This window comes from Pongo abelii, chromosome 10 (assembly GCF_028885655.2).
Source record: "Pongo abelii isolate AG06213 chromosome 10, NHGRI_mPonAbe1-v2.0_pri, whole genome shotgun sequence".
Taxonomy (NCBI): Eukaryota; Metazoa; Chordata; class Mammalia; order Primates; family Hominidae; genus Pongo; species Pongo abelii.
This window is the reverse complement of record NC_071995.2, coordinates 116,357,065-116,383,550: the sequence shown is the minus strand read 5'-3', so window position 1 is coordinate 116,383,550 and position 26,486 is coordinate 116,357,065. Positions and strand designations below refer to the sequence as shown.

At 46.4% G+C, this 26,486-nt stretch overlaps 1 protein-coding gene across 1 annotated transcript in view; it reads left to right on the top strand.

Annotated features, from left to right (window-relative positions):
• KSR2 (kinase suppressor of ras 2) overlaps positions 1-26,486 on the top strand; it is a 506,187-nt gene that overhangs the window by 433,172 nt on the left and 46,529 nt on the right. The window contains exons 11-15 of the mRNA XM_063712264.1: positions 2,480-2,648; positions 10,612-10,653; positions 11,304-11,376; positions 15,209-15,257; positions 17,062-17,429. Of these exons, the coding sequence (XP_063568334.1) occupies positions 2,480-2,648; positions 10,612-10,653; positions 11,304-11,376; positions 15,209-15,257; positions 17,062-17,429 (701 nt within the window). The remainder of the gene's footprint in view (positions 1-2,479; positions 2,649-10,611; positions 10,654-11,303; positions 11,377-15,208; positions 15,258-17,061; positions 17,430-26,486) is intronic.

Below are 26,486 nucleotides of genomic sequence, written 5' to 3'. Positions count from 1 at the left end.
GGTATGGCTATAAACGGGCAACATGAGGGATCTTCGTTTTGATGGATCTGTTCTGTATCTTGACTGTATCAGTTCAGTATCTGGGCTGTGATATTGTACTAGAGTTTCATAAGATGTTATCAGTAGAGAAAACTGAGTAAGGGAAACATAAGGTCTCTCTCTTCTTACAACTACATGTGAATCCACAATGATCTCAAAATAAAAAGTTTAATTATAGAAACATACTATCATTAACGTAATAGCCACCATTTATTGATGACAAAGCACCTCTACTCAATACGAAGGAGGTAGGTACATACATAACTCATTTAAACTTCACAACAGACCTACAAGGTGGATGTTCTTAGCCCATGTTAAGGATAAGGAGGCCGACTGCGTTGACCCACACCTGTAATTCCAGCACTTTGGGAGGCTGAGGTGGGAGGATCAGATCGCATGACCCCAAGAGTTTGAAACCAGCCTGGGCAACATAGTGGGACACTGTGTCTACAAAAAAAGGTGTTTTAAAGCTGGGCATGGTGGTGCACGCTTGTGGTCCCAGTTACTCAGGACGTTCAGGTGAGAGGATCGCTTGAACCCAGAAGGCTGAGGCTACAGTGAGCCATGATCGTGCCATTACCCTCCAGCCCAGGCCACAGAATGAGACCTCATCTCAAAAAACAAAAATAAATAAATAAAAATAAAATTTAAAAAAAGTATAAGGAGAGACTCACTGACCCAGAAGCAGTGTGGATCTAGCGGCAGTGGCGTGGGCTTTGGGAAGGTGAAATGTACAACCTGGCTGGACACCCAGTAAGCATCTAGACAGAGAATGTCCATTTCCCCTCTGCCCTTGACCTCCTTTGCTATTGGGTGTTCGCCACACCTACTCTTGGAGTTGGCAGATAAGCATACCTGTTGACCACACTAAACCATCTTTGAGTACCTGGTCCACATGAGTAGTGGACCTCTGAGTAATGGAGGGATCAAGTGACCACTGTCCTGTGGGTGAACAGATGAAGGCTCCCCTGGGAACACTTAGCTCTGCTGGCTTTGAGAGGCAGGAATCCCTTTTATGTCATGTGGAGGTTTGCTGCTTTTGCTCATCTCTTGCCATCTGGTGAAAGCAAAAAGTCCCAAAGAGGTGAAATGCTTTTCAAGCTTCAGGCAGCACCAATCTATCCCTTTCCAGGAGAACATGCCTGCAAATGCATACAGCTACTGTTCCTCCCTGCCTGCCTCCCTCCCTCCCATTCCTCCACATCAGCTACTGTTCCTCCTTGCCTGCCTCCCTGCCTCCCAAGCCTCCACATCATTTCATCTTCATGCAGCCCTGTGCACTTGATGTTATCATTATTCCCATTTTACAGAGGACAAAACCGAGGAATGGAAAGGTTGGGCATTTTGCCCAGGATGTACAGAAAAGAGGTGGCTGTGGAATTTGAGTCCAGGTTTTCCTGACTCCGGATCCTGCTGATACTAATTTCCTGGTGCTGCTGTAACAAAAGAGCATAAACTTGGTGGCTCAAACAACAGAAATTTATTCTCACACAATGCGAGGCCAGAAATTCAATGTCAAGATGCCAGCAGGGTTGCCTTCTAGAGGCTCTGAAGGACAATCTGTTTCATGCCTCTTTCCCAGTCTCTGGTGGCTCCGGCAATCCTTGGCTTGTGTCTGCATCACTCCAATCTCTCCCTCCATCTTCATGTGACTTTCCTCTCCATGTGTCTGTCATTGGATTTAGGACTCACCTGAATCCAGGATGATTCGGATATTTGTCATTGGATTTAGGATATTTGTCATTGGATTTAGGACTCACCCGAATCCAGGATGATCTCATCTCAGGATCCTTACCTTAAGTTATGTCTGCAAAGACCCTTATTTTAAATACGATCAGATTCAGAGGTCCTGGATGGACGTCTTTTGGGGGACACTGTTCAACCTACTACTCTGCTCAGAAGCCCAGCAGGCCATTCCGAAAATGCACACATGGATTCTATCTCTCTCCTTGTTTTTGAGCTGGTCTGGGGTGAGGAGAGGCAGTGCTGGTTCCAGCTGTGACCCGAGCTAAGATGCTGAAGGCTCACTCTCACATTCTCTCTGGAGCTGTCAGACTGTTGATTCTTTAATAAACACTTGGCAGGAGAGGTGTTGGGGTGGGAGGGGTACTCTGGACACCTCTGCATGGGGTTTTTCAGGATCAAAGAGACACAGGGTGCGTGGTTGTCACCTGTGTGGTTTTCATTACGTGGTCACCTTTCACTCTGGGGTCCAAGCAGTGGACAGGAATTCGACTCCAGAGGCTGTTCCTTCCACAGCTGGATGCAGCCCAGTGGGGCTGATGAAGCAGGAGGGACTTCGGAAGGATCTGGTGGCTGAAGAAAGGGCAAGAATTGTTGCGGGGGCTGGGGTGGGGGCCTCTCCTGTTCAGCCCACTCTTTCTGCTGTGTCTCTGCTTCCCTGCCTGTCCCTGACTCCTACCCTGTTTTCTCTCTGCAGGACCACATCCCTGTCCCTTACCAGCCAGACTCCAGCAGCAACCCCTCCTCCACGACGTCCTCCACGCCCTCCTCGCCAGCACCCCCCCTCCCTCCTAGTGCCACGCCGCCTTCTCCCCTACACCCTTCCCCGCAGTGCACACGGCAGCAGAAGAACTTCAACCTGCCAGGTACCTCCATGCTTGGGGAGACATGGGGGGTGCAGCCTTGGAGGGGCAGAGATTAGGGAGAGGGTGGGTTCACACCAGAGCCCTGATGCAGCAAGTCTCTGCTGGAAAGCGAATGGGTCAATGACCAGAGAGGGGCAAAGAAGTATGTGGACTGACCCTTATCGTATCCTAAGCAATTACCCTATATCACTTATTTAATCTTTGGAACAGCCACAAGGTAAGCATTATCATCTCATTTTACAGATGAAGAAACAGAGGCTCAAATTGGTGCAGGAACTCTTAGAGACTGTCTTTTGGCAAGCTACAACCCAGGGTCTTCGCCTAAGTCTAAGTCACAGAAGGGAGCCATTGGCTCTGGAGCTGACAGTTGTCTTATGAGCTAAATTAGTTACAATTGGCAGCGAGATCCTGTGCTGGAGATCTTAGGGGCACATGTCTGAGCAGGGCTGCATACTGAGTTTTAACCCAGATGTGAGAACAGGGCCGTCACCGAGCAGTCTGGACTCCTGGAGTCAAGATACAGGTTTGTTGCATTCTTGCTGTGTCTCACCTCTGAAAAGATGTAGTTGGACAGGATGATCTGGAAGGTTCCTCTAGCTCAGGAATTCCAAGGCACCTGGGCTGTCAGGGAGTATGCACTGGGCTATGAGATGGTAGTAGAGAAGCCACTCATGGGACACTGTGGCTTCTTGACCTCCTTTGTCATTAGACCTAAGAATGGGATATTTTTCTTCCTTCAGGTAGACGAGAGCTAAGGATCTCCCCATCTCTTCCAGGGTCCAGCCTGGCCCAGTTCCTGTGCTAGGCCCCTATTTGTGGCACTGCAGCTGGCTTCAAGAAGGCTGGTGGGACTGGCATGACCAGTTGGAACCAGAGTCTACATCTGTTTTGTTCAATATAGTATCTGCTAGCCATGTGTGGCTATTTACATTTAAATGAATTAAAATTAAATATAATTTAAAAATTAGCTTATCGGTTACACTAGCCACATTTCAAGGGCTCAGTAGCCACATGTGGCTGGTGGCTGCCATACTGAATGGCTCAGGTGTAGAACATTTCCATCATCACTGAAAGTTCCATTGGATACTCTGCTCTAGCGCCTGATTTCCTTCTGAGTCAACAAGCTTCACACTATGAAAAAAATCCCAGGTCCTTGGCCACAGCTCACACCTCTAAGCTTAACCAGGCATGAGTGAGTGGCCAGGAGGCAAATAGAGGCCCCGCCCCACACCTGGGCAGCACCCCCATGCAACCATCCATCCATCTGAGGACAAGCCAATCACAGCACCTGTCCACACTGTTTTGATTTGGGTTATGTCCACAGAGATGGTGCATAGTTTGAATTCTTGGAACTTTGGGTTTTTTGTTAAGTTCAAGTCTGAATTTAACAGCCTCGTATCCACCTAGTGTGGGGGACACTCACCTGGCAGCCATCAAGGACTGCAATGTGAGTCACCAGCTGAATCGTCTTAGTAAGTGCCACCGATTCATTGCCCGGCATTTCCACAGACAGAAGGCTCCCACCGCCATCTCCAGGGTTGTTCATTTTTACTTCTTCAGAAGGGGATGAAGGGAAAAAAAAGACCTTTAGACTTCCCATGACCGCCCACACCTGGGGGGAGTGGGCCCGATGCTTTCCAATAGCCACTTCACTCCCTGGAGACACTGGCTTCAGGAGTATTTTCTCTGAAATTGTTTGGCACTTGTTTGTGGACCAGGGGATGGGGAAGGGCCGTTTTACGGGAGAACTGTGCACAAAAGGACCACAGCTCTTTTCATCCCTTAAAGAATCTGCTGGCATCTTCAGACAAGAGACCTGCCTAGCCAGGAGTAATCAGGGCGTCCCTTAGCTCCTTCCTTCCCTCAGCCAGAGTCTTCAAGGAGGGGTGCCTGACAATTTGCTGTGCTAGCGTGCCACCTTATCCCCCTCTGCTCCATGACAGGCCATGACAAGGTCCTGGCTCTCTGGGGACTGGGCTAAGGGGTCGTTTGGGTAAAAGCACTTCAGCATGGCAGTTAGAGTATGGGCTCTGCAGCCAAGCTGCTTAGGTTCAAATCTCAGCTTTACCATTTAATGTCTGTGTGATGCTGGGCAAGTAACTTGCCTCTCTGGGCCTCAGTGTTCTCGTCTATAAAATGGAGATCATAATAGTACCCACCTTAGATAATTGTTTTAGAAAGAAATGTCATAATACATGGACAAAGCTTAGCAGGGTGACAGTTTCATTGAAGGCCTCAACAAGTCTGGGCTCCTTGAATTATTATTCAATACAGTAATAATAAAGTACAGTGGCTACCTTTATTTGCATTTCTCATCATCACTGCTAATTAATATGAGGACCTAGGCAGAATTGTAGAATGAAAGATGAAATCCCCATATACCTTGACATAGGAGTATGAACTGAACTCAACATTTGGGGAAGGTAATTTGGCATTTTCTGTTAAAGTTTTTTTTTGTTGTTGTTGTTTTGAGATGGAGTCTCACTCTGTCGCCCAGGCTGGAGTGCAGTGGTGTGATCTTGGTTCACTGCAACCTCCACCTCCCGGGTTCAAGCAATTCTCCTGTCTCAGCCTCCTGAGTAGCTGGGACTACAGGTGCACACCACCACACCCGGCTAATATTTGTATTTTTAGTAGAGACGGGGTTTCACCATATTGGTGAGGCTCATCTCGAACTCCTGACCTCAGGTGATCCACCCACCTTGGCCTCCCAAAGTCCTGGGATTACAGGCGTGAGCCACCGTACCCAGCCTTGTTAAAGTTTTAAATGTGCATTCCTTTGACCGTTATATCACTTCTAGGGATTTATATACAGAAACACTTGCACTAGGGTGCAGAGATCTGTGTGTAAGGACTTCATTTTAACAGTGAAAACTGAAATTAACCCAAATGCCCATCAAGAGTGAGCGGTGAATGGTTGAATACACACATATATCTATATAACCAGATATTCTGCAAACTTTCAAAGGAATGTAGTACTCTATATAGATTTCCTGACATGGAAAGATATCCATAATGTTTCTTAAGTAGAAAATAAGTGATTTGCAAAGTCATCAGTATAACATTCTATTTATTGTAAAATATTTACACATATATATGTCTGTGTACCAGTGTGCATATATGTGTTGGCATGTGTGCAGTAAAGTCTGGAAGAACTTCGTGGCAGCTGTTGAGGAGAGGGACTTTATCTCATGCACTTCTATGATGTATATGAGTGTGCATCCATTTTAGAATTGAATAATAATAAAATTCAGTGCTGAAATGGAAAACAAAACAGAACCTTTTGGAAGTACAGTTGGACCTACCCTGTGTCTTAGGTGGTTTTAGCAAAACACTCCCAGGGTCATGAGTACCTGTCGTGTTTGTACAAAGATCTGGCTGGCTGTCCCACTCTTGACTGGGAGCTTCTGTTGATGAAAAATGGAGCTTTGCCTGTGGGTCCCTGCCAGATGTTGAGTTTTCTGAAGGCTGTTTAAGCTAAAGCTTAGGCATAACAATGTCCCCAGCACTGATTCATCTAGAACATTCTTGTCCAAAACGGGCTGGGGGGGTTGACCAGCCGTTTAACTCATCTGTTAACCTCAGAACATGTGGTGAAAAGGATATAAGAACCCCAAGTGTGGTGTGTGCAGCCTCGGTGGTATTTGCGACTATGTGCTGCCAGTTGGGTGGACCTCCTGTTATCCGCCTTTGCCTGAGTCCTGGGGCCATGTGGACATGGCCCAGTATAAGGTGACGTTAAGAGTGCTGCATGGACAGACAGACCTGGAGTTGGATCCCAGCTTTGCTCCTTCCTAGCTGTGTGATTTTGAGCATGGTACTGCCTCTGTTTAGGTCTGTTTCTCATCCTCATCAGTAACATGGGGCTAGTTCACTGCTACCGATGAGCAGAGTTGTGGTAGCATCCATCATGGCAAGATAGATGAAGAGGCTTCGAAAATGATTGTCTTATGGGTTTCTGAGGCTGGAGTGTTCAAATACCTTCTTTCTTTGGAGCCAAATACCTTCTTTCTTTGGAGCCACCTAGAGCCATTTTGAAACACACACACACACACACACACACACATAACTCCAGGAAATGGCAAATTCTAATGGCTCAAAGGGAGAAGAAAGGAGCTGGAATCTGCCTTTGGTGGAGTTTGCAGGATCTCTGAGACCTCACTTGGGCCATGTGGGCTCGTGAGAGTGTTTCCTCCCTTCCCCTTTCCATCAGTCTCTCCCGAGTCCCTCTTTTATGCTCATCACTCTGTGCCATGATCTGGTTTACATACTTACTTGTTAAGTGTCTGTCTCCTTCATCAGAATGCCAGCTGCATGAGACTAGGCAATGTGTCTTCAGTCACCACTCCACACTCAAAGCCCAACATGTTGCCTGCAACTGAAGGCACTCATTATGTGTTTGTTGAATGAATGAATGATCTGAATTTCATGCACTGCCCAGGGCTGCAGTTTTTTCTCTTCAAATTTTCTTCTTGGCCCTCAGACTGTGTTCATCCATTCATTTTGTTAACAGTATTTATTATGCGTCTACTGTGTACCAGCTACTGTACTAGGCACTAGGTTTGGAGCAGGGAACAAACCAGACATGGCCCCTGGATTCACTTCCTATTGTTATTGTAAGAAATGACCACATACTTAGTGGCTTAAAAGCACACAGGTTTATTATCTCACGGTTCTAGAGGCCAGATGTCCAAAACAGGCTTCACTGGGCTAAAAACCAAGGTGTCAATAGGGCTGGTTTGTTCTGGAAGGTCTCAGGGAGAATCCGTCTCCTTGCCTTTTCCCAGCATCTAGGGGATGCCCACATTACTTTGCTTGTGGCCCCTCCTCATTCCGGCCTCTGCTTCCATGATCACATCTCCTTCTCTGACCCTGCCTCCCTCTTCTAAGGACCCTTGTGGTGACATCGAGCCCACCCAGATGATCTAGGATAATCTCCCCACCTCAAGATCCTTGAGTAATCTCATCCAAAGAGTCCCTTGTGCCATGTAATGAAATGGATTCACAGTTTCCAGGGATTAGGACCTGGACATGTTGTGGGGGCAGGGGCAGGCATTATTCTGCCTACAACAGCCCCAGTTCTCGTGAAAAGTATAGCTTAGTGAGAAAAAAAGGTATTAACCAAATAAACATATGCATGAAAATAGGATTATAGACTGTGATGAAGGCTGTGATGGCTAAGAGCCTTTGCAAGAGTCCTTGAGCAAATGCAAGAGAACAGATTTAGGTTGGAGGGTCACTGGATGGCTGAGTTCTGCAGGTGGGGGAAGTAAGGCAAAGGCCCAGCCACAAGAAGGGGCCCAAGTGCCATAAACAAGGGAAAGAGGCCTCCAAAGAGACTCAGAACTACAGGGTCTGGGCCTAGCAGGATTTTAGATTTTATGTGAGACTCCATGGGATGCAGTTGAAAGGCTTAGGCAGTGAACGACTTGACCTTTCTTCCTTCCTTCTAGAAGACCACTCTGGCTGCTCTCTTGGGAGGCCTCAGAGTAGGCATGGGGGCTCCAGAGGGGAAGCTCCTTCAGAGTGGCCTGGTTGTCTCTTAGACTTCATCTGCAGCCTCCCAGGTCCTGAGTCATCTTGGATGCCAGAAAGCCAGGAGCCACTCTGCTCTCCTGAGCAGCCCACTCAAGGTCACCAGCTGTTCTTTAGAACCACTTCTTGATGGTGTCTGTCATCAGCAGGAAGAACAGGCCTCCCAACAATGTCTTTCCTCCTCTTCTGGCCATGTGTTTCCCTTTCAGTCACCAGGAACGAGTTGTTCCATGGCATATGGGGAGGAGTCAAGGAGGGCGTTGGCTTCGGGTGTGGAGGCATTTGCTGGTGTCCTGTTGCCTGACACCTGTCCCTTCTTGGACTCTCTGAAGCAGCTCCTGCTCTCCGTTGCCCAACCCCTCCCTTCCAAAAAGAACATAGCTGTCAGCGAACCTTTTCTGCAGACATTGAGTCCCCCATCACTGTCAGAGCTGGGGAGGGAAAAGATCAGCCAAGCCTCTTGAGAGCCTTGGGTAGTTTTTCCTGTTTTAATTTTAGCCCCTTGTTGACTAATAAAGTAGTTGCATGCAGTAAAAAACTTGTGTTATCTAAAAGTAAAACGGTCCCTGAAGTCATGGAGGGTGATTTTCTTTTAAAGCTTTGCTCTGTGACCTTGAATAAGCTGCTTCTTGCCCTGGACATCCCGTTTTCCAGAATCAAAAATAGACTCCAACTATTTTAAATAATCTGGAATTGGACTAAGCCCAAGGTTTTTGCTGTTTCATCTATGATAAAGAGAGTTGGTTAATTCAACAAATGTGTGTTGCACACTGACTGGTGCAAGGCACAGAACCAGGAGTTTGAGGTCCTGAGATAGTAGGACTTACTCCCTATCCTGAAAGAATCTATCAATAAATTTCAACCTCAGGGAGAGTGTTCCGTCTGCTTCCCCAAAGCAGAAGATTTCGTTAGCACTTGGAACTGTGTGATTGTCTCTTGGTTATAAATCATTCTTGTCTATTAGTTAAGAGAGCTTCAAAATGTGTTTATTTATCTCACAGCTAATACTAATTCAGCACCTTCAATACACTTTTATCTCATAATGATGGTCCTTGCCCTTTGAGGAAGGGACTGTTATTATCCTCATTTTACACATGTGGACAGTGAGACTTGGAGCTTCTACAAATAGCCAAGGGCAGAGCAAAGATTTGACCCTAGAGGATCAGCTTCTAGACTCTAGGCTCTAAGCTACTGTGCTAATATTTGATAAACCAACTCCAGTGGTAGCTTGTCCCTGAATGTCATCAAATTGTTTCTGAAAGTGGATTCACCAATACGACTCATCTGACTATATCCCTGCCCTCTTCATTTACTTGAGGACACAAAGCTCTGTGTCCCCTGCCCCCAACACCCCTTGGCCCCCTATTCCAGGCACTGTTCCCCAATGGAGTAAGTGCTAATGTTAGCAACCTTTAAGTGTCTGAGACCCCTGGCCTCTGGCGAGTAGATTAGAAGTAAAAGGAATTGTCAGGGAGCTGGCAGTGAAGTCCACAAAATTTCTTTTATATAATTTTTTCCTAAATACAGAAGTTAATTCATGCTTGTGGTAGGTAGAATAATTCCCAAAAGATGTCCATGTCTTGATCTCAGAATCTGGGAAGATGCTGCTTTACAGGACAGCAGGAACTTTGAAGATATGATTAAGTTATGGATCTTGAGATGGGAGGATTATCTTAGCTTATCTGGGCAGTCCCTAAATATAATCACAAAGGTCCTTATCAGTGGGAAGCAAGAAGGTCAAAGGCAGAAGAAGGAGATGGCACAGCAGAAGCAGAGGCTGGAGTGATGGAGCCATGAGCCAACAAATGCAGGCAGCCTCAAACAACTGGAAAAGACAAGGAATAGATTTTCCTGGAGCCTTCAGAAGGAACTAAGCTTGATTTCAGCCCTGTAAGACTTATTACAGACTTTTGTCCTCCAGAACTGTAGGAGGATACATTTGTGTTGTTTTACTAAGTTTGTAGTAATTTGTTACAGCCACAAAAAAGAAAACTGATACGATGCTCATTGCAGAAAATTAGGAAAGTACTGAAAAAGCACAAAGGATTTTTTAAGCCACTGTAATCATTCTGCCGAAAGGGGAAAAAATTAATATTTTGGATTATGGCTTTGCAGAGTTTTTCTGTGTGTGTGTGTGTAATTATGCATTTCACAAAAATGGTATTATAGTCAGAATGTCTGTTTGAGTTGGAGCAGTCTGATTTTAGGGAGTGTGAGATGTCAGATGGGAGGTTTGGCATGGATGTTTAGAGTTCTGGTTTCTTTACACATGGTTGCAGTCCGTTGTCTGCAGGGATGTCTGCAGAAGTATGGAAACTCTTGAAGGTGGGCAGAGAATGACCATGTGGTGGCCGTAAGAGCTCAATTTGGTCCCTGAAGGGATGTCTCCTTGGGGACACTCACTTTGATGTTTTCTTTCTTTTGCAAGCATCCCACTACTACAAATACAAGCAGCAGTTCATCTTCCCAGGTGAGTTTCATGTGAGCTGGAAGAAGCCCCTTCTGAACAAGCCCCGCTGCATTGCAGCAGTTTCTGGGATTAATTGGAGGCAGATGTTGTGGGGGTGCCTCAGATCAAAGAGGGTAATGGAGTCATCACACTCCAGGATAATGGCTGAACATAGAAGTGGAGAAGAAAGAAGTGGGCACAGTGGGACCCAAGAAGGTCCCAAGGCACCGTGGAAAGGCCTGAGAGGGTGGAGTGTCATGAACACTGGGTGAGGCTGAGGAGGGGTCTAGAGCCATATGGCAGGAAAGAGCTGGTCATAGGGTCCTGAGCTGGGTACTGAGAAGATGTGAAACCAGGGGCCTTATCATCCCAAAGGGAACCCAGGAGAAAGAAAGATTCAGAGATGACCAGTGAATGCTTCAGGCTAGATGTTTGAGGGTTCTGGCAGCCCCCTACTCAACAATGAGGAATTTTATTGAGGATGTCATCCAGAACCCTGGTCCAGCTGAGCAGGTAGAGTCCAGGTGGTCCAGGAAAAGAGAAAGGAGATTGGCCAAGGGCAGAGATCCAAGATCTTGTGAAAAATTGGCTGCCATGTCGCCCAGGAATCAGGCCTTTGCGGGGGTTGTGGACTTCACTTTTTTTCTGAGTGTCCAATCTCTGGTTTTCAGATGTGGTGCCGGTGCCGGAGACGCCGACCCGGGCGCCCCAGGTCATCCTGCATCCGGTGACCTCGAATCCAATGTAAGTGGGACAGAGACATCTTCCCCCTTTCCCAAGCTTCCCAGCCCTGGCCCTACAATCCACTCAGGTTCCCTATCTTCTTTCCTTCTCTTCCTGGAACTGATGGAGTTGGGGGCAGAGGGAGATGTACAAGGGAGCCAGAGAGACATAGGGAATAACTTAGGCAAAGAGAAAGGGCGTGACAGCTCAGAAAGAGAGATGGAGAGAGAGGCAATGCTGTTCCTCACGAGCAGCTATGCCTTGTGTCTCTGCCCCTGCCTGTCAAATGCAATTTCCAGGGGCTGGACCGTTTCCTAAGGACCCATAACCCCCCTGTGATTAGGAAGACAACTTTCCCCGGGCGATAGCTAGTACTTAATGAAAGGGCAATTATTCCATGTCACTGAACATAGAATAACTTTCAAAAGTCTCATTTAGGTTTATGGAATCAGCAAACTATAGCCCATGGGACAGATCCAACCTCTTGCTTGTTTTTATATAAAGTTTTATTGGAACACAGCCATGCCTATTTGTTTACAATGTATTGTGCATGGTTGCTTTCTCTATGCAGCAGCAGAATCAAGTAGTTGTAATAGAATCTGTATGGCTTGCAAAGCCAAAAATATTTACTCTATGACCCTTTGCAGAAAGAAATTTGCTAACCTCTGGTTTATATTATTATAAAAATAATATAAGTTAATTTTGGAAAATTTGGGCTATTCTTTCAAAAGGGAAAGGTGAAATAATCACTCATCATCTCGCCACTGTTGGAACTTCTATGTGTGTTCTTACAAGTACCGCGCGCTAACCGATTGCGCCACTGGAGCCACTCTATGTGTGTTCTTTCCATTTCTATTTTACATAGTTATGACCCACAATATATGCAAGCAGCTACCATCCTGCCTTGTTATCTTTATGCTGAACGTCACATTTTATGAATATTATTTTAGCCTGTCCATAGACATTGTTGGGTTTTGTTTTTTGTTCGTTTGTTTTGAGACAGAGTCTCACTCTGTCACCCGGGCTGCAATGCAGTGGCGCAATCACGGTTCACTGCAGCCTCAGCCTCCTGGGGTCAAGTGATCCTCAAAGCTCAGCCTCCCAAGTAGCTGGGGTTACAGGTGTGTGCCACCACACTCAACTAATTTTTGTAATTTTTTAAAATTTTTTATTTTTGTAGGGACAGGGATTCGCCATGTTGCCTAGGTGGGTCTCAAACTCATAGGTTCAAGTGATCCTTCCACCTCAGCCTCCCAAAGTGCTGGGATTACAGGCATGAGCCACCGCACCTGTCTGACGTTGTTTTTAATGGCTGTAAAATGACATACTGATGTAGAATAATTTTCTTAACCATTTTCCTATTGCTGGATTTTACATTGCTTCCCATATTTCACAGTTGTAGATAATGCTGCAATGAACATCTTTGTGCGTAGTATCCTTAGGAAACAGATCCTGTTTTCAGGTGGTTTATTGCTTGTGCAGCAGAAGTGAAGTCACCTTGGCCAGGCACAGTGGCTCACGCCTGTAATCCCAGCACTCTGGGAGGCCGAGGTAGGAGGATCACCTGAGGTCAGGAGTTGGAGACCAGCCTAGCCAACCTTGTGAAACCCTGTCTATACAAAAAAATACAAACATTAGCCAGGCGTGGTGGCACACAGCTGTAATCCCAGCTACTCGGGAGGCTGAGGCAGGAGAATCGCTTTGAACCCAGGAGGTGGAGGTTCAGTGAGGTGGGATTGTGCCACTGCACTCCAGCCTGGGCTACAGAGGGAGATTCTGTCTAAAGAAAAAAAAAATGATGTCACAAAGTCACCTCCTTAACTTCCTTGGTTGTGATGGAAGCCTGGGGCTTGCTAGGATTTGACCAGTTTCCTAACTCACCTTTGTGCCTACTTAGTTTTTCTCCTGGGTCCCCTAACTGCTTCATCTTTTCTGACTGGTCTTATGGACTTTGTTAAAGACTTACATGGTACATCTCTGAAATCAAAGGAGCAGCAACTTGCCGGGGGATATGGTGCTGACATCTAGCTCGAGATCATTTCTCTGCTTCACATAAACCAATTCTACAATTTGTGCAAGATGAACTCCAGGTTATTAACTGACAGTCCAGAGGTACCAGCGAAAAACAGAGTCAATAGCTGCTTGCGATCTGCTTAAATGTGCGTAGAGTGATGGCAACTCTTTGCAGAGGGAAATAATTGAATAGCCCTGGCTGCTGGAATCACTCCTTGATGCAGAGAGGAGGGTGGCCTGTTTTGATTTTGGGCATGAGGAGGGACTCCAGCTGCATTGTCCCAGCCGAGTCTCCCCCAGGGCATCAAGTTCCCAGCATGTCATCTGTCATCGTGCAGGTTCATTCCACTTTCCCAGGCTGTGCTATGAATAATTGGTTAATACCATGGCAAATGCCACTTTGGGATTGACCTTTCTTTCTCCTTCTTTTAGTTCTTGTGGTCTTTCAGACTCTCTCTCACCAGGACCCCCTCCAGCAAGTGGATTGACTCTGTGGAGTCAGCCACTTCCTGCGATCTGAGGGTCAGGATAGGGGAAGTCCCCCAAATGAGGACGGGGAAGGGGGAATCTACTGGGGAAATAGGAAAGGAGGGGTGGGGTATTCATTGTGATTCTATTTTCTCACCTGTCTCAGCTCTTCTGTGCTTTCAATACCCCAGTTCTGTCTCCCTGCTGCACTGCAAAAACACATATACATCCTCAAGTCTAAACCCCGCAACATACCTCTAATGCACACTGTGCCCAACACCCATCACATGTCAAATGTCACATGCATTTGACAGTCCCCTCACACCTCTAATGCACACCCAATTATGCTATCGGCATACAGCATCCCCCTTGACATCCTGTGTGTACACCCAACTCACATGCACACAAGACAACCCTGCACAAAGCCCATCCCATAATACCTACGCAGTGCTCACACAAATTGTGATGCCCCACCAGCATCTATGCCCAACATGTTTGCTTACTAAGAACAGAATTGCAGCTCATGAGCTTATGAATGCATCACACAGAAACACACACACATATACACGCACTTGTGTCTTCTAGTTCAATGTGGTCTTTTTATTTTCGTTCCACACATCCTAATTCCATGTGATTGGCAAGACCTACCTCAAACACTGGGAACTTTCAAATACACCCAGTAATTCTCTCATCTTGGAATTCCCACCACACTCCATTTATCCAATTCATACCTAACTTTTGGCCTTGTTACTTTTAGCCTCCCTGCATAGTATCTACATACTGGCTTTAGTTCCTTCAGTAGGAACACAATATTCCTTAAGGTCAGAAGCTGTGCCAGTTTCAATTCTATATCCCTCCAAGGGCCTAACACTGTTCCTGGCACACACATCTATTAAATAGTCGCATGAATGCATGAATGAACAGACAAACAAGAACACTGAGATCCTTCCAAGAAATTCTAAATTTGTGTGAACTTCGGAGATCTGATTAATTCTTTCCTGGCAAACACATAGAGCTCTGAGGACTTGTCTACCCAGGGCATTTAGGCCAATTTACAAGAAAGCTGCTAGATTAGTTGAAACCAAAGCAATGAAGAAAAATGAGCCCTGAGCAGCCCAGAAAATCAACTTAAAACAAGGTCCTTGTGCACTGTGTTTGTGTGTGTCTGTGTGTGTGTGTCTGTGTGTGTGTGTGTGTGTGTGTGTGTGTATTGAGGTTATGGATTATTTCAGATACACGTGTTGAAATGAAATGTGAGATAAAGGCTTGGTGGTGAAGACTTCCCATCTGGGGATTCTTCGTACATAGCTAAGCTCAATATATAGACCTACCTTTTCACCTAGGGATCACATTTATTTTTCTTTCTTTACAGCTTGGAAGGAAATCCATTACTTCAAATTGAAGTGGAGCCAACGTCGGAGGTGAGAATCAGAGAGCAGTGAAGCGACATTTTCTAGGGACTGCCCAGAACCTGGCAAAGCCGACTGACGTTTTGGATGACGCAGAGGGCTTGGGGTCAGGTGGGGGCTGTGGTGGCCCTGACTGATGGATGTTCTAACTCTGGGACAATTAGCAAGCGGTGGCCCCTCCTAGCACTGAGCCTAATGGGCCATTATATGGCATGCATCATGGAAAAGCCATTTGTGTGGAAATTGTCAAAAGATTTGCATTCTTAGTTGAAAGATCAGCTCAGGGCCGGATGAATACCAAGGGGGATGTGCCCCGCTGCCTTCGAAAGAATATGTGGGAGGAGGTGGGGGCCTCAGGGATGTTGGGCTTAGAAGTGTTGAGAATGCTCTGGGGCTTCTTCCCACCTGCCTAAGCGGCTGCAGAAATACATGAAATGCCCTGGCTGGAAACCATGGAGTCCTGGCCCTTCAGCTCTGCCACCATACTGTGTCTTGTACCGAAAGGAATCGAGTCAGGGCTTCCAAGGAAAATCGTGTTCTTTTCTGGGACTATTTTGGTTGTTGAAAAATGATCCCAGGAGAAATCAATGTCCCCCGTATTGTTTCTCCTGAATGTGCCATCGGGGGCAGCTTGCTCAGGAAGACCTGTACCCAGTCAAGATGCCACCTTCTCAGGCTGTTTCATCAGGTCCCAGGGTCTCTGGGAATCCCCGCTGGCCCTGGCACCTGCTGCTCCCACAATTCTGCAGGAGAATCCAAGAGGCAATTCGCCCCCAAGCACCCCTAGATATCATGCTGATAAGGTGGGTCCCTACACCTTAAGCATTTAACTCTAGTGGTAGTTATGCCAAAGTATACCTGAGTCATGTGGGTGTGCATGTTAAAAATGCAGATTCCTGGTCCTGGCCTGCTGATATTTTGATCCAGTAGTCCTGGGTGGGGCCCAGGAATCTGCATTCTCTAGGGCCTCCCAGTGGGTGTTTAATACAGGTGGTCAGGTCTGTACAAAGAACTTAACAGACCTTCATCTAAAACCTCATACCGGCCCTGGGGCAGATTTTATTACCCCCACTTTACAATGAGGAAAGGCAGCCTCAGGGAAGTAAAGCAACTGGCTGAAGGTCATACAGAGGCCAGATTTCAGCTCTCTTTGTCTGATTGTTAAGCCCATTCTGTTAACCCCTCACTCTCTTGTCTCCTACCCTCCCAGCTGCTGTAGGAGCCTCAGACATCTAGCTTGTAGTCCTGATTTCTCCCAATTTTTGAATCATCAGTTCCAAATTCCCTGGGGGAAGCAATGCAGATGCACGATGTACCCATTGTTTTAGCCTGTCTAGTCTGTCAACTTTATCACATGCACATAAACAGCCAAACCAAAAGACTATGGAAGAATAGGAAGGCCATCGGATATTCAAGTCCAGAGACCTGGATCTTAGTCCCTCCTCTGCCTGGCTGCATGACCTGGAGTGAGTCACTTCCCAGGGCAACATATGGGACTTTCGGTGCTAAAACCAGGAAGATTCCAGCAAACTAGAATGGGTGATCCCCATAACACTCCTCTCTGAGCCTCAGTATCCCCCCCATTTAGCACAAGAGAGGTGGATGATCATGATCTCCCTTTCAGCGCCTTCACTGTAGTATGATTCTAGACCAGATTCTAGACCTGGGGAAACAAAGGGACGTATGTCTGCACAAGCTTCAAATGCATGTAGAGATGTGTCCAGACCTATGCATGCGCACGGGACCCAGCAGGACCGTGAGGGAGGCTGGGGCAGTGGCAAACACAATTCTGACCTTTCTCCCATTCCGGCCACAGAATGAAGAGGTCCATGATGAGGCCGAGGAGTCAGAGGATGACTTCGAGGAGATGAACCTGTCCCTCCTCTCGGCCCGGAGCTTCCCACGCAAGGCCAGCCAGACCAGCATCTTCCTTCAGGAGTGGGACATCCCCTTTGAGCAGCTGGAGATCGGCGAGCTCATTGGAAAGGGCCGCTTTGGGCAAGTGTACCACGGCCGCTGGCACGGTGAGGTGGCCATCCGGCTGATTGACATTGAGAGGGACAACGAGGACCAGCTCAAGGCCTTCAAGCGGGAGGTGATGGCCTACAGGCAGACGCGGCATGAGAACGTGGTGCTTTTCATGGGCGCCTGCATGAGCCCGCCTCACCTGGCCATCATCACCAGGTCAGTTCCACCTGGGCTTCCACCCAGGGATTGGCAAAACTCTGCTTCTGGCATGGTTGAGAAATGGTTTTCTGCTGACTTGACCACTCTGGTTAATAGACCACCTCCAGTTCTACCATGCACAGTTTACTTACATGGTTTAAGATTTAAGATTCCAGAAAATACTTAATTTATTTATTTGTTTTTTTAGAGACAGGGTCTCCCTCTGTTGCCCAGGCTTGAGTGCAGTGGTATAATCATAGCTCACTGCGGCCTTGAACTCCTGGACTCAAGAGATCCTTTCGCTTTAGCCTCCCAAATAGCTGGCACTACAGGTGTGTGCCATCACACCTGGCTAATTTTTTAATTTTTTGGTAGAGATGGGGTCTTGCTATGTTGCCCAGAATGGTCTCAAACTGCTGGCCTCAAGCAATCCTCCTGCCTTGGCCTCCCAGACTGCTGGAATTACAGGCCTGTAAGCCACCACGCCTAACCCCAGAAAATACTTTTAATGCTAAAACTCTTTAGCAAAACCAAAGACTACTAAACGGGGAATCAGAAACATCGGGTCTAGATCCCCCTGTATTCCAAGTATTTGTGTAACAGCTTCTCAAAGAGTCACTTTCTCCATATGTGAAATGAGTATATTTGACTAAATCAGGAGTCAGCCAGCTTTTTCTGTAAGGGGCCCAATAGTAAATATTTTCAGCTTTGTGGGTTGTACGGTTTCTGTAGCAGCTACTCTACTCAGCCACTGTAGTCTGAAAGCGGCTATAGACAATCTGCAAATGAAATTGCAGGGCTGTGTCCCAGTAAAATTTCATTTACAAACCCAGGGAGTGGGCTGTATTTGGCCCATGGGCCATAGTCTTCAGACCCCTGATTAAGATTCTTTTTCTTTTTGAGATGGAGTTTCACTCTTCTTGCCCAGGCTGGAGTGCAATGGTGCGATCTCGGCTCACTGCAACCTCCACCTCCCGGGTTCAAGCGATTCTCCTGCCTCAGCTTCCTGAGTAGCTGAGATTACAGGCATGCGTCACCATGCCTGGCTAATTTTGTATTTTTAGTAGAGACAGGGTTTCACCATTTTGGTCAGGCTGGTCTTGTACTCCTGACCTCAGATGATCCGCCCACCTTGGCCTCCCAAAGTGCTGGGATGACAAGCATGAGCCAAGATTCTGATAACTGTTACTCTGGTTTTCATGAAAGTTGCAGAGCACATTTGCAGTCTTTACCATTGTGGTTTGGAATATCCAGGATCTGAGGTCTATGGGTACACAGAAGGGATAGTTCATAGAGAACTAACATTGCGAAAATGTTTCTTGGACTTTCTCGGATTTGCTCTCTGGCCTCTCCCAGAGGCTTGAGGCATTGGGAGAAAAATAGCTTTGGTTTTGATGCAACAGTTGTGAAACAATCCTTTGGTTTGTTTTTAAACTCTGGCACTGACTCCCCTGTAACATTAGGACTGGCCTCTGCAGTGGCATTCTTAGTATGACCTGTGATGCCAAGGGCCCGTTAGGAGCTCTCTCCTTGCTCTACTCAGCTCAAGCAGTGAGACCCCAAATGCACAAGTCTTGCATCTTAGCAGGCCCAGAACAGATGCTGTGGGCTCAGAGAAGAGCTGGTGTGTCTTTGATCTCTTCCCTTGTGAGACAAAACCTTCTTAAGTCCACTTATAAGAAATTGGTGATTGGTAGAAGGTACATTATATTCTGTATCCATAGATGATGCAGATGGTGGGTTGACTGGAGTGACTCGTGCTTTGAATGATAAGCGCTGGTGAAAGATTAGAGATCTAGGGATGGGCCTCCAAGCCTCCTTAAATCAGGGTAAAAATGGTGGTTCTCAACTCTGCACAAGACAGAAATGGCTCTGAAGAAATCAGCCCAGGTAATCTTCAGGGGCTGAGCTGTTCTGAGTGTAAGCTTTTGCTGAGTAACTACTTCACAACTTAGTGGTTTCTCTCTATCCTATGGATAGTTCTGGGCTGAGCCAGACTCAGTAGCTGGGTTCTTGTAGTTGGCTGTGGTCAGCTCTGGGTCAACAAGGGGATAGTCAGTAATTCATGTGTCTGCTGGTTGGCAGACTGTCAGGGGATATCCGCAACAGCCTAGCTCAGGCTCATTCTCATGGCGGTCTCAGGTTTCCAAGTGCAGCGAGAGGTCAAGACCTACATCTGTTGGCCAAAGCAACTCCTATTCTCCACTAGATTCAAGGCATGGAGACACAGCCTCTACTTCTGAATGGGAAGATCTGCAATGTCCTGCTGCAAGGACATGGATGCAGGGTGGGGACAATCTGTGGCTATTTTTGTGATTTACTACAGAGAGGCCCTTAGCTCCCTTTCCTTCCCTTTCTTACCCAGTATATATCATCATCTTTTAGCAGCAGTCAATAGCTTATTACTTGGGATACACAAGTTTGGTTGGAGGGTGGTCTTTTCCCCACCCCTGTCCTTCTCTCCATTGCTCCCATCTTAAGCTCTTACCCCATCTTTCTCTCTGGTCAGTTCCTTACCACCCTCCTGCCTCCCTATTCAGCATTACCTATGAAGCCTAATCCCCATGCCTCCCTCACTCCCTTCTCAAAGGCTAGCAAGTTGGAAATAGACAAACTCAGCAGCCATCCTTGAAAAATGAGTGGTCATTATGAAAATGTGTTGCTCATCCTGCAAGCCAGCTGCATTTGCGGCCCTCTTCTATTATGTACAAAATTCTGAGCCCCCCTCCCCAAGCGCCATAACTGCCTACAGATTTCACAAATAGCCCAGCCTTTTCCTGGCACCACGATAAAGACTTTGCAGCTTTGGGATGTGTAATTGGTTTCTGAAGTGTTTTGGTATTTTGTGTGAGGATGCCAGATGAGCCCCAAAGAAGTGGCATTGATTCCATATTATTGTGTTGTTATATATTTATCTTAGGGAGGAGCTCTGTGCATCCCTCTCTCTGTTCAGCACTGTCCACTTGTTGGCTCTCCAGCTTTCTTATCTGCATGTTCAGTTTGAAACCAAATATTTGAGTAATTTGATTAATCACTTGCATTTGCACGATTGGCTGGCAGAGGTTGATGATTGGACAATAGCCAACCAACTGGAACCATTTTTGGACCCTAGATTTATTTTACAGGGAACATAAGACCAGATAATTACCTGGCATATTCTGGATCAATTCACAATGGCACATTCTAGCCAATTACTTAGTAATTATCATCGAAGTTAACAAGTATTTCTAAGATTAGCTTCCTTGCAATGCAATATGTGTGGCTCTTGGGGAATGAGTAATAACCAACTAGTTACCCAACTGCTATATCCACAAATGCTATTAGCAGCAGGATTACTAAATTGTTTCACAATTGGGTTGTTATGGGATTATTGCAAAGCTATCGACAGTCTGCACAATCATTCATGTTAAAAACTCCAAGTGAAATCTGAAAACCAGTAGAGTTGAGTGAAAGTGTCTCTCACCCTTCTACCTTGCTACCTAGGGTTTCACAAGCCTCAGTTTCTCCTTCTGTAAAATGATCAGGTGGAAGCAGATGTTTCTTGCAGTGTCCTGCCAACTCTGACAGTATTCTTTGCTTGTCTGATAATGAGCTGTATTTGAGAAGCAGCTGGGAAGAGTGCATTTCATAGATGGCGTACCTGGACCTTCCTGCACCAGAGTCCTAGGAGAGGAAAGTTGTAAAAATGCAGATTCCAGAAAAAAGACTGTGATGGTGGCAGGTGAGGGCAAAGGGGAGAAGGTGCGGGTAGAGAAGCTGTCAGGAGCAAGACTGGAGAGGGCAGGGGTTCTCAAGCCTGGTGGAGGAAGGGGAGCTTTTGATACAGTAACAGTGCCTGGCCCTGCCCCAGAGCAGAGTGTCTCATCTTTAGCACTACTGATATTTGGGGTCAGAAAAGCCTTTGTGGTGGGGACTGTCCCATGCACTGTAGGATGTTTGGCAGCATCCCTGGCCTCTACTCACTAGATGCCAGTAGCACTAAGCCTCAAGTTGTGACAACCAAAAATGCCCCTGAGACATTGTCCAGAGTGCAAGGGACTCTATCACACAGCCAGGTTTGAACCCTCAGTTGTAGAATCCCTGGTGAGGAGTCCTGATTTTATGCCAAGGGCAGTGAGCAGCCGTTGGAGGGCTGTAGGCAGGGGTGTGACATGGTGTTGTTGTTGGAGGACAAGAATGAGGAAGCCTCAAAAATAAAGGGTGGGTGCACAAAGGGAGATATTTTGCCTAGTGCAAAGGCAACAACAGTTCAAGAAAATGATCTGCTTATCTGCCCTAACTTCCCATTGCAATCAAAGAGCTGATGATCTTGGTGGACACCCAGTGTCCTTGCTTTCACCCCATTTTGCTGCCCTCGGTCAGACTGGCAAACCCTGTGTTATGAAGATCACCATATTAGGGTTGCTGTTTTGACAGTGGGTAAAGGCTCTGAACCAGCAGAAGCCAAGCCATGCTAGGTGGCATGGCTGAGCCTTTTTGCTGAAATCAGTTCCCTGGTTGTGGGGTAGAACCAAGGCAGAGCCCTCAAAAATAAACCAAAAAAGCCACAGATTCCATCAGCTTTCAGCAAGTGCTTTGCTTCAGGCCAGGCGTGGTGAGGTTCTCCGGTTTATCCTTGTGCCTATTTTACAGGTGAGAAAACTGAGGTCAGAAAGGCAGAGGGAGCCATTGCCCAAATCATAGAACAAATAACTGGCAGAACTGGGAATAAGCAAATGTATATCTGAATACTAGTCTAGTAGGTTCCTTCTTTGCCAATGGCTGCCTTAGCTACACCAAGGGGAATGGGCTTCATCTGTGAGCACTTTCGTGGCACAGAGATTCTGCGTTTTTGGTCATATCACAATCACCTGGAGAAATTGATCACAATTCGGGGCTGAGGCCCCATCCTACTTCAATTAGCTTGGACCTCTATCCTTTTTAGTAAGTGCCAGGGGATTTTGTTCACGCCACAGTTTAAAAACCACTGGCCTATTAGAACTGAGTTTCGTTTTTGTAGCTTTGATTTTCTGGTGTTTATGTGCTTCTCCAATACCCTGTAAATTCCTGGGGCACCAGCACAACCATGCACACGCACACGTGCGCACACACACATGCACACACACACTCACTCCTCTTCCATATATATGCTAAATTACACACCAATTCTTCTCTTCTTTCTCTCTTGTTCTCTTTCCCACATCCCCTCAAAGAAAGGCACACACTCTATCTTTCCCTGCAAAACACTCATTCCACAAATATTAGCAACTCACAAAACTGCTGTGCAGAACTCAGAGAACATACAGTCCCTCACAGAAGCCCCCACCTCACCCCCTTCCCCACTCCCCAAATTATTTTGTAGAACTCTAAAATTATTTAAATCTGTGCTTCTTATCATGTGGTTCCCTAACCAGCCTTACCTGTGAACTTGTTAGAAATGTTAATTCTCTCTCCCACCCTCCCCCGCTGAATCAGAACCTCTGCAGGTGTGTCCGGCAAGCTGGGTTTTAAGAAGCCCTATATGGAATTCTGGTTCATGCTCAATTGTGAGACCTGCTGCTTTAAAGAAAGCGGGTCCTCCTTCCCACCTGGAGCAAGCTGCCTTTACGACTGCCAAGAGCTTTGGGCACACCTTGGAAACCTCTTCTCTCAGGCACTACTGAGAGGTGTGCAGCTGAGTCCAAAGTGGGTGAGGGCCTAGAATGACCCAATATCAGCACCTGCAGGGGCCTGAGAGCCATCTGTTAGCTTCAGTGCTAGCACATTCCACTAACGTGCCTTCCACAGACATTCATCGGACCCCGGCACAGTGCCAGACCACATGATAGACACTCAGAACACAGTGTCTACGGTTTGTACTGTGGACTTTGCATTCCAGAAGAGACAGACAATAACAAGTTAAACAAACACATAAGATCATTAAAGCATTGTAATAAGTGCTGTGAAGGCCACAGGGTGATCGATGGGTCAGAGTGATGGGAGGGCTACTTTGAAGAGGGGCTCAGAGGGGGCTTCATAGGGGAAGTGGCATTTGAGCTAGGATCTAACGATGAAGAGGCGATGGCCATGCCAAGAGGCAGAGAAAGAGCAGTTCAGGTAGAGGTACTGCAGGTGCAAAGGCCCTGGGGTAGGTATGAGATTGGTACATTTGAGGAGCTATCGAAAGGGGCTGCAGAGGCCAGATAATTGCAAGGCTTTGAATGCCATAGAAAGGAATGTAGTGTTTATCCTAAGGCAATGGGAAGCCCACATAAGGTTTTAAATGGAAGCTGCCCACACTACTCTGGGGGTTTCCTGATGGCCAAGATCCTACCTCCTCTTGCACTCAGCTGGTTGGTTCAATGTGTCAAAATGCATATGGGTTAGAATAGTGATGGCATCAAGGAAACCCAGTGCCAAAGGGCACAAGTCGAGAGAAAAGGCTCTGGGGTATCCTGACTGTCAGTTTGCCATTTCCACCTGTGTGGGGCTCTCAGGAACGATACCAGTGAATTTCATCAGGATCCTTTCCCAGGGATTGGGGTAGGATGGGGCGAGGTATTAGGGGCATTACCTAAACATCTCGTAATTGAGGGGCTCAGACTGTGTGCCCCAGGAAAAATGAGGAAGGAAGAACTGGATTTCCCCATGCCCCCAGGATGATTTTAACAATTTCTCATTTGGCGCATGTCACCAATCCCCTCGCTGGGTTCCCAGAGTCTGAGAGGCATCTTCTCAGTTATGTGAGGTTAACTGTTGCCCGCGTGCATGAAATATCCAGCACTTACCCATCTCCTAGGGACAAGGTAGTAATGAAATCCCATGGGGCCTCATTTGCACTGCATTTTTAAATCCAGTAAATATCAGGAACTACTTATTAGATTATTTATTTCCAACTCCAAATCAGTTCCTGTTTTCCATGCTTTCAAATACAATAGCACCAAGCTGCTATATTTGGCAGACAGACGCATGGAGAACCCTGCCTTCTGTTAAGGTGGTAACTCAATCAACTTGCTTTTTCTGTAACTCCTGTACTTGTGGTCTTTCTGATTTTTGTTTCCCTTCGGGCCAGTTTGATTGTCCTAAATATAACGTACAGGAGTTGGGGGGCCTAAGCACATGAAGATTCCGTCCCCATCATCGAGTGGAAGCGGCTTCCTTTTATGTTCAAAAAGCTGAATCGCTTTCCCTTTATAAAGCACAGCTGAAAAGGTTTTTTGTCTGTGGCTGCCTTTAATTGTGCTGAAATGTAAAGCACCCTGGGACTTTTGTGAAGGAAGCGCTATAAATGTACAGCATCATTATCATTATTATTATCAGCATCATCTCATGTACATTGCATACGCCTGTGTAATCCATCCTATGAGCAGCAGAGGATTTGCATGGCTGAAGGCCTCACCACTGGCCACCACTCTCCTCGAATCTCAAAGATCCTGAATTAGCACGTGTGACATCTGTCATCACTTTAAAAAATTGTGTGTCTTATTACACAAGTGAATGACTTGTTTGCAATTGCAAATGCAGATCAGCAGAAAGAAGAAAATGAAATTCACCCATAATGCCTCCAGCCAGAGAGAATGACATTAACATCTTAGTGTATATCCATCCAGGCATTTGTCCCAGAATATGTGTAAATTCACACTTCGTATTGGTCAGGGTAATGGTAGCTGCTGTAACAAATAAGTCTTAAACCATGAAGTGGTTTAACGCAATATAAGTTTATTTCTTGTTCATGTAATAGTCCAAGATGCAAGTTTTTGGATGGTAGGTGGCTTTTCTCCACATATGGGGGGATCCAAACCATGTCCATCTTTTGTATTTGCCTTCTTCTAAGCTGCACAGTCCTCTGCCTCTAGCTGAGGAAAAAGGAAGGGGCATGGAACATCCTACAGAGAGGGGGTGGTCTGTGAGCCGCCTACAAGTGGTACACATCACTTCACTTATGTGCCATTGGCTGGTGCTGAGTCTGTTGGCCATACCTAACTGCAAAGAAGGCTGGAAAATAGCTAACTGTATTCCCAGGAGGAAAACAGTGGGATTTATGAACAGCCAGGAGCTCTAAGACACACATTCATCTTTAATGGATAGATCTTCTCCCATGAGCAATAGACTCATACCAGCAACCCTGTTTCATGACTTGCTATATTCACTAAACAATATGTGTATGGAACACTCCCCTTTGGCATTTGGGTCTATTGCAAATTTCTTCACTCCTGCTTATTTTAATTTCTCCACATATAGAGTGGGGATAACATTTATCTCTTTTGCAAGATGGTGATAAGAATTAGAGATGTATATGAAAAGACTATAGCATAGTGCCTCCTGTAACTGGAGTGCTCAATAACTTTTATCTCCTATAAAATGATGCTATAATAATAATGATATAATAACAATAATAATAATAATGGTAGCAGCAAATAGTAGAAGTCATATATTTTCTCTCAGGTGCCAAAACATCTTTGACACTACAAACAGCAAGTGTTTTGTGTTTATTATAATACCAAATGATAGGAGTCAGTGGCTGCAGTTTGATTACTTGGATTTGTGTCCCAGCTGTGCTCCTGGCTTGCACCCTGGCCAAGTTACTGAACCTCTCTCTAAGCTTTGAGCCATCCAGAGGGAGATCTTGAGTAGGGAGCTAGATATCCTGGTCTCAATCTTGGACGAAAGGTTGGGACTAGAAATAACCACGTATGAGTCATCTTCATAGACGTGGTGATGGAAGTCATGGACTTCTGCTGAAGCTGAGGTCATCTGGGGAAAAGAGGAGGGTTGCCTGAGGATGAAGCCCAGAGCACCTGAAGCCCAGAACACCTGCAGCATTGTGGCCCAGTTGAGATGGGAAGTTCTGCAAGGGGACCAAGAAGAGGTGGCTGGATGGTAGAGGCAACCAGAGGAGCATGAAGTCAGGAAGGCAACCCAAAATTGTTCCTACTGTGCAGCTTCTCCCATCTCTGTCTCCTCTTATTACGTTGCTGTGTTTTATTTTATTTTTGAAACAGGGTCTCGGTCTGTCACCCAGGCTGGAGTGCAGTGGCACAATCTCAGTTCACTGCAAACTGCGCCTCCTGGATTCAAGTAATTCTCCTGCCTTAGCCTCCCCAGTAGCTGGGATTA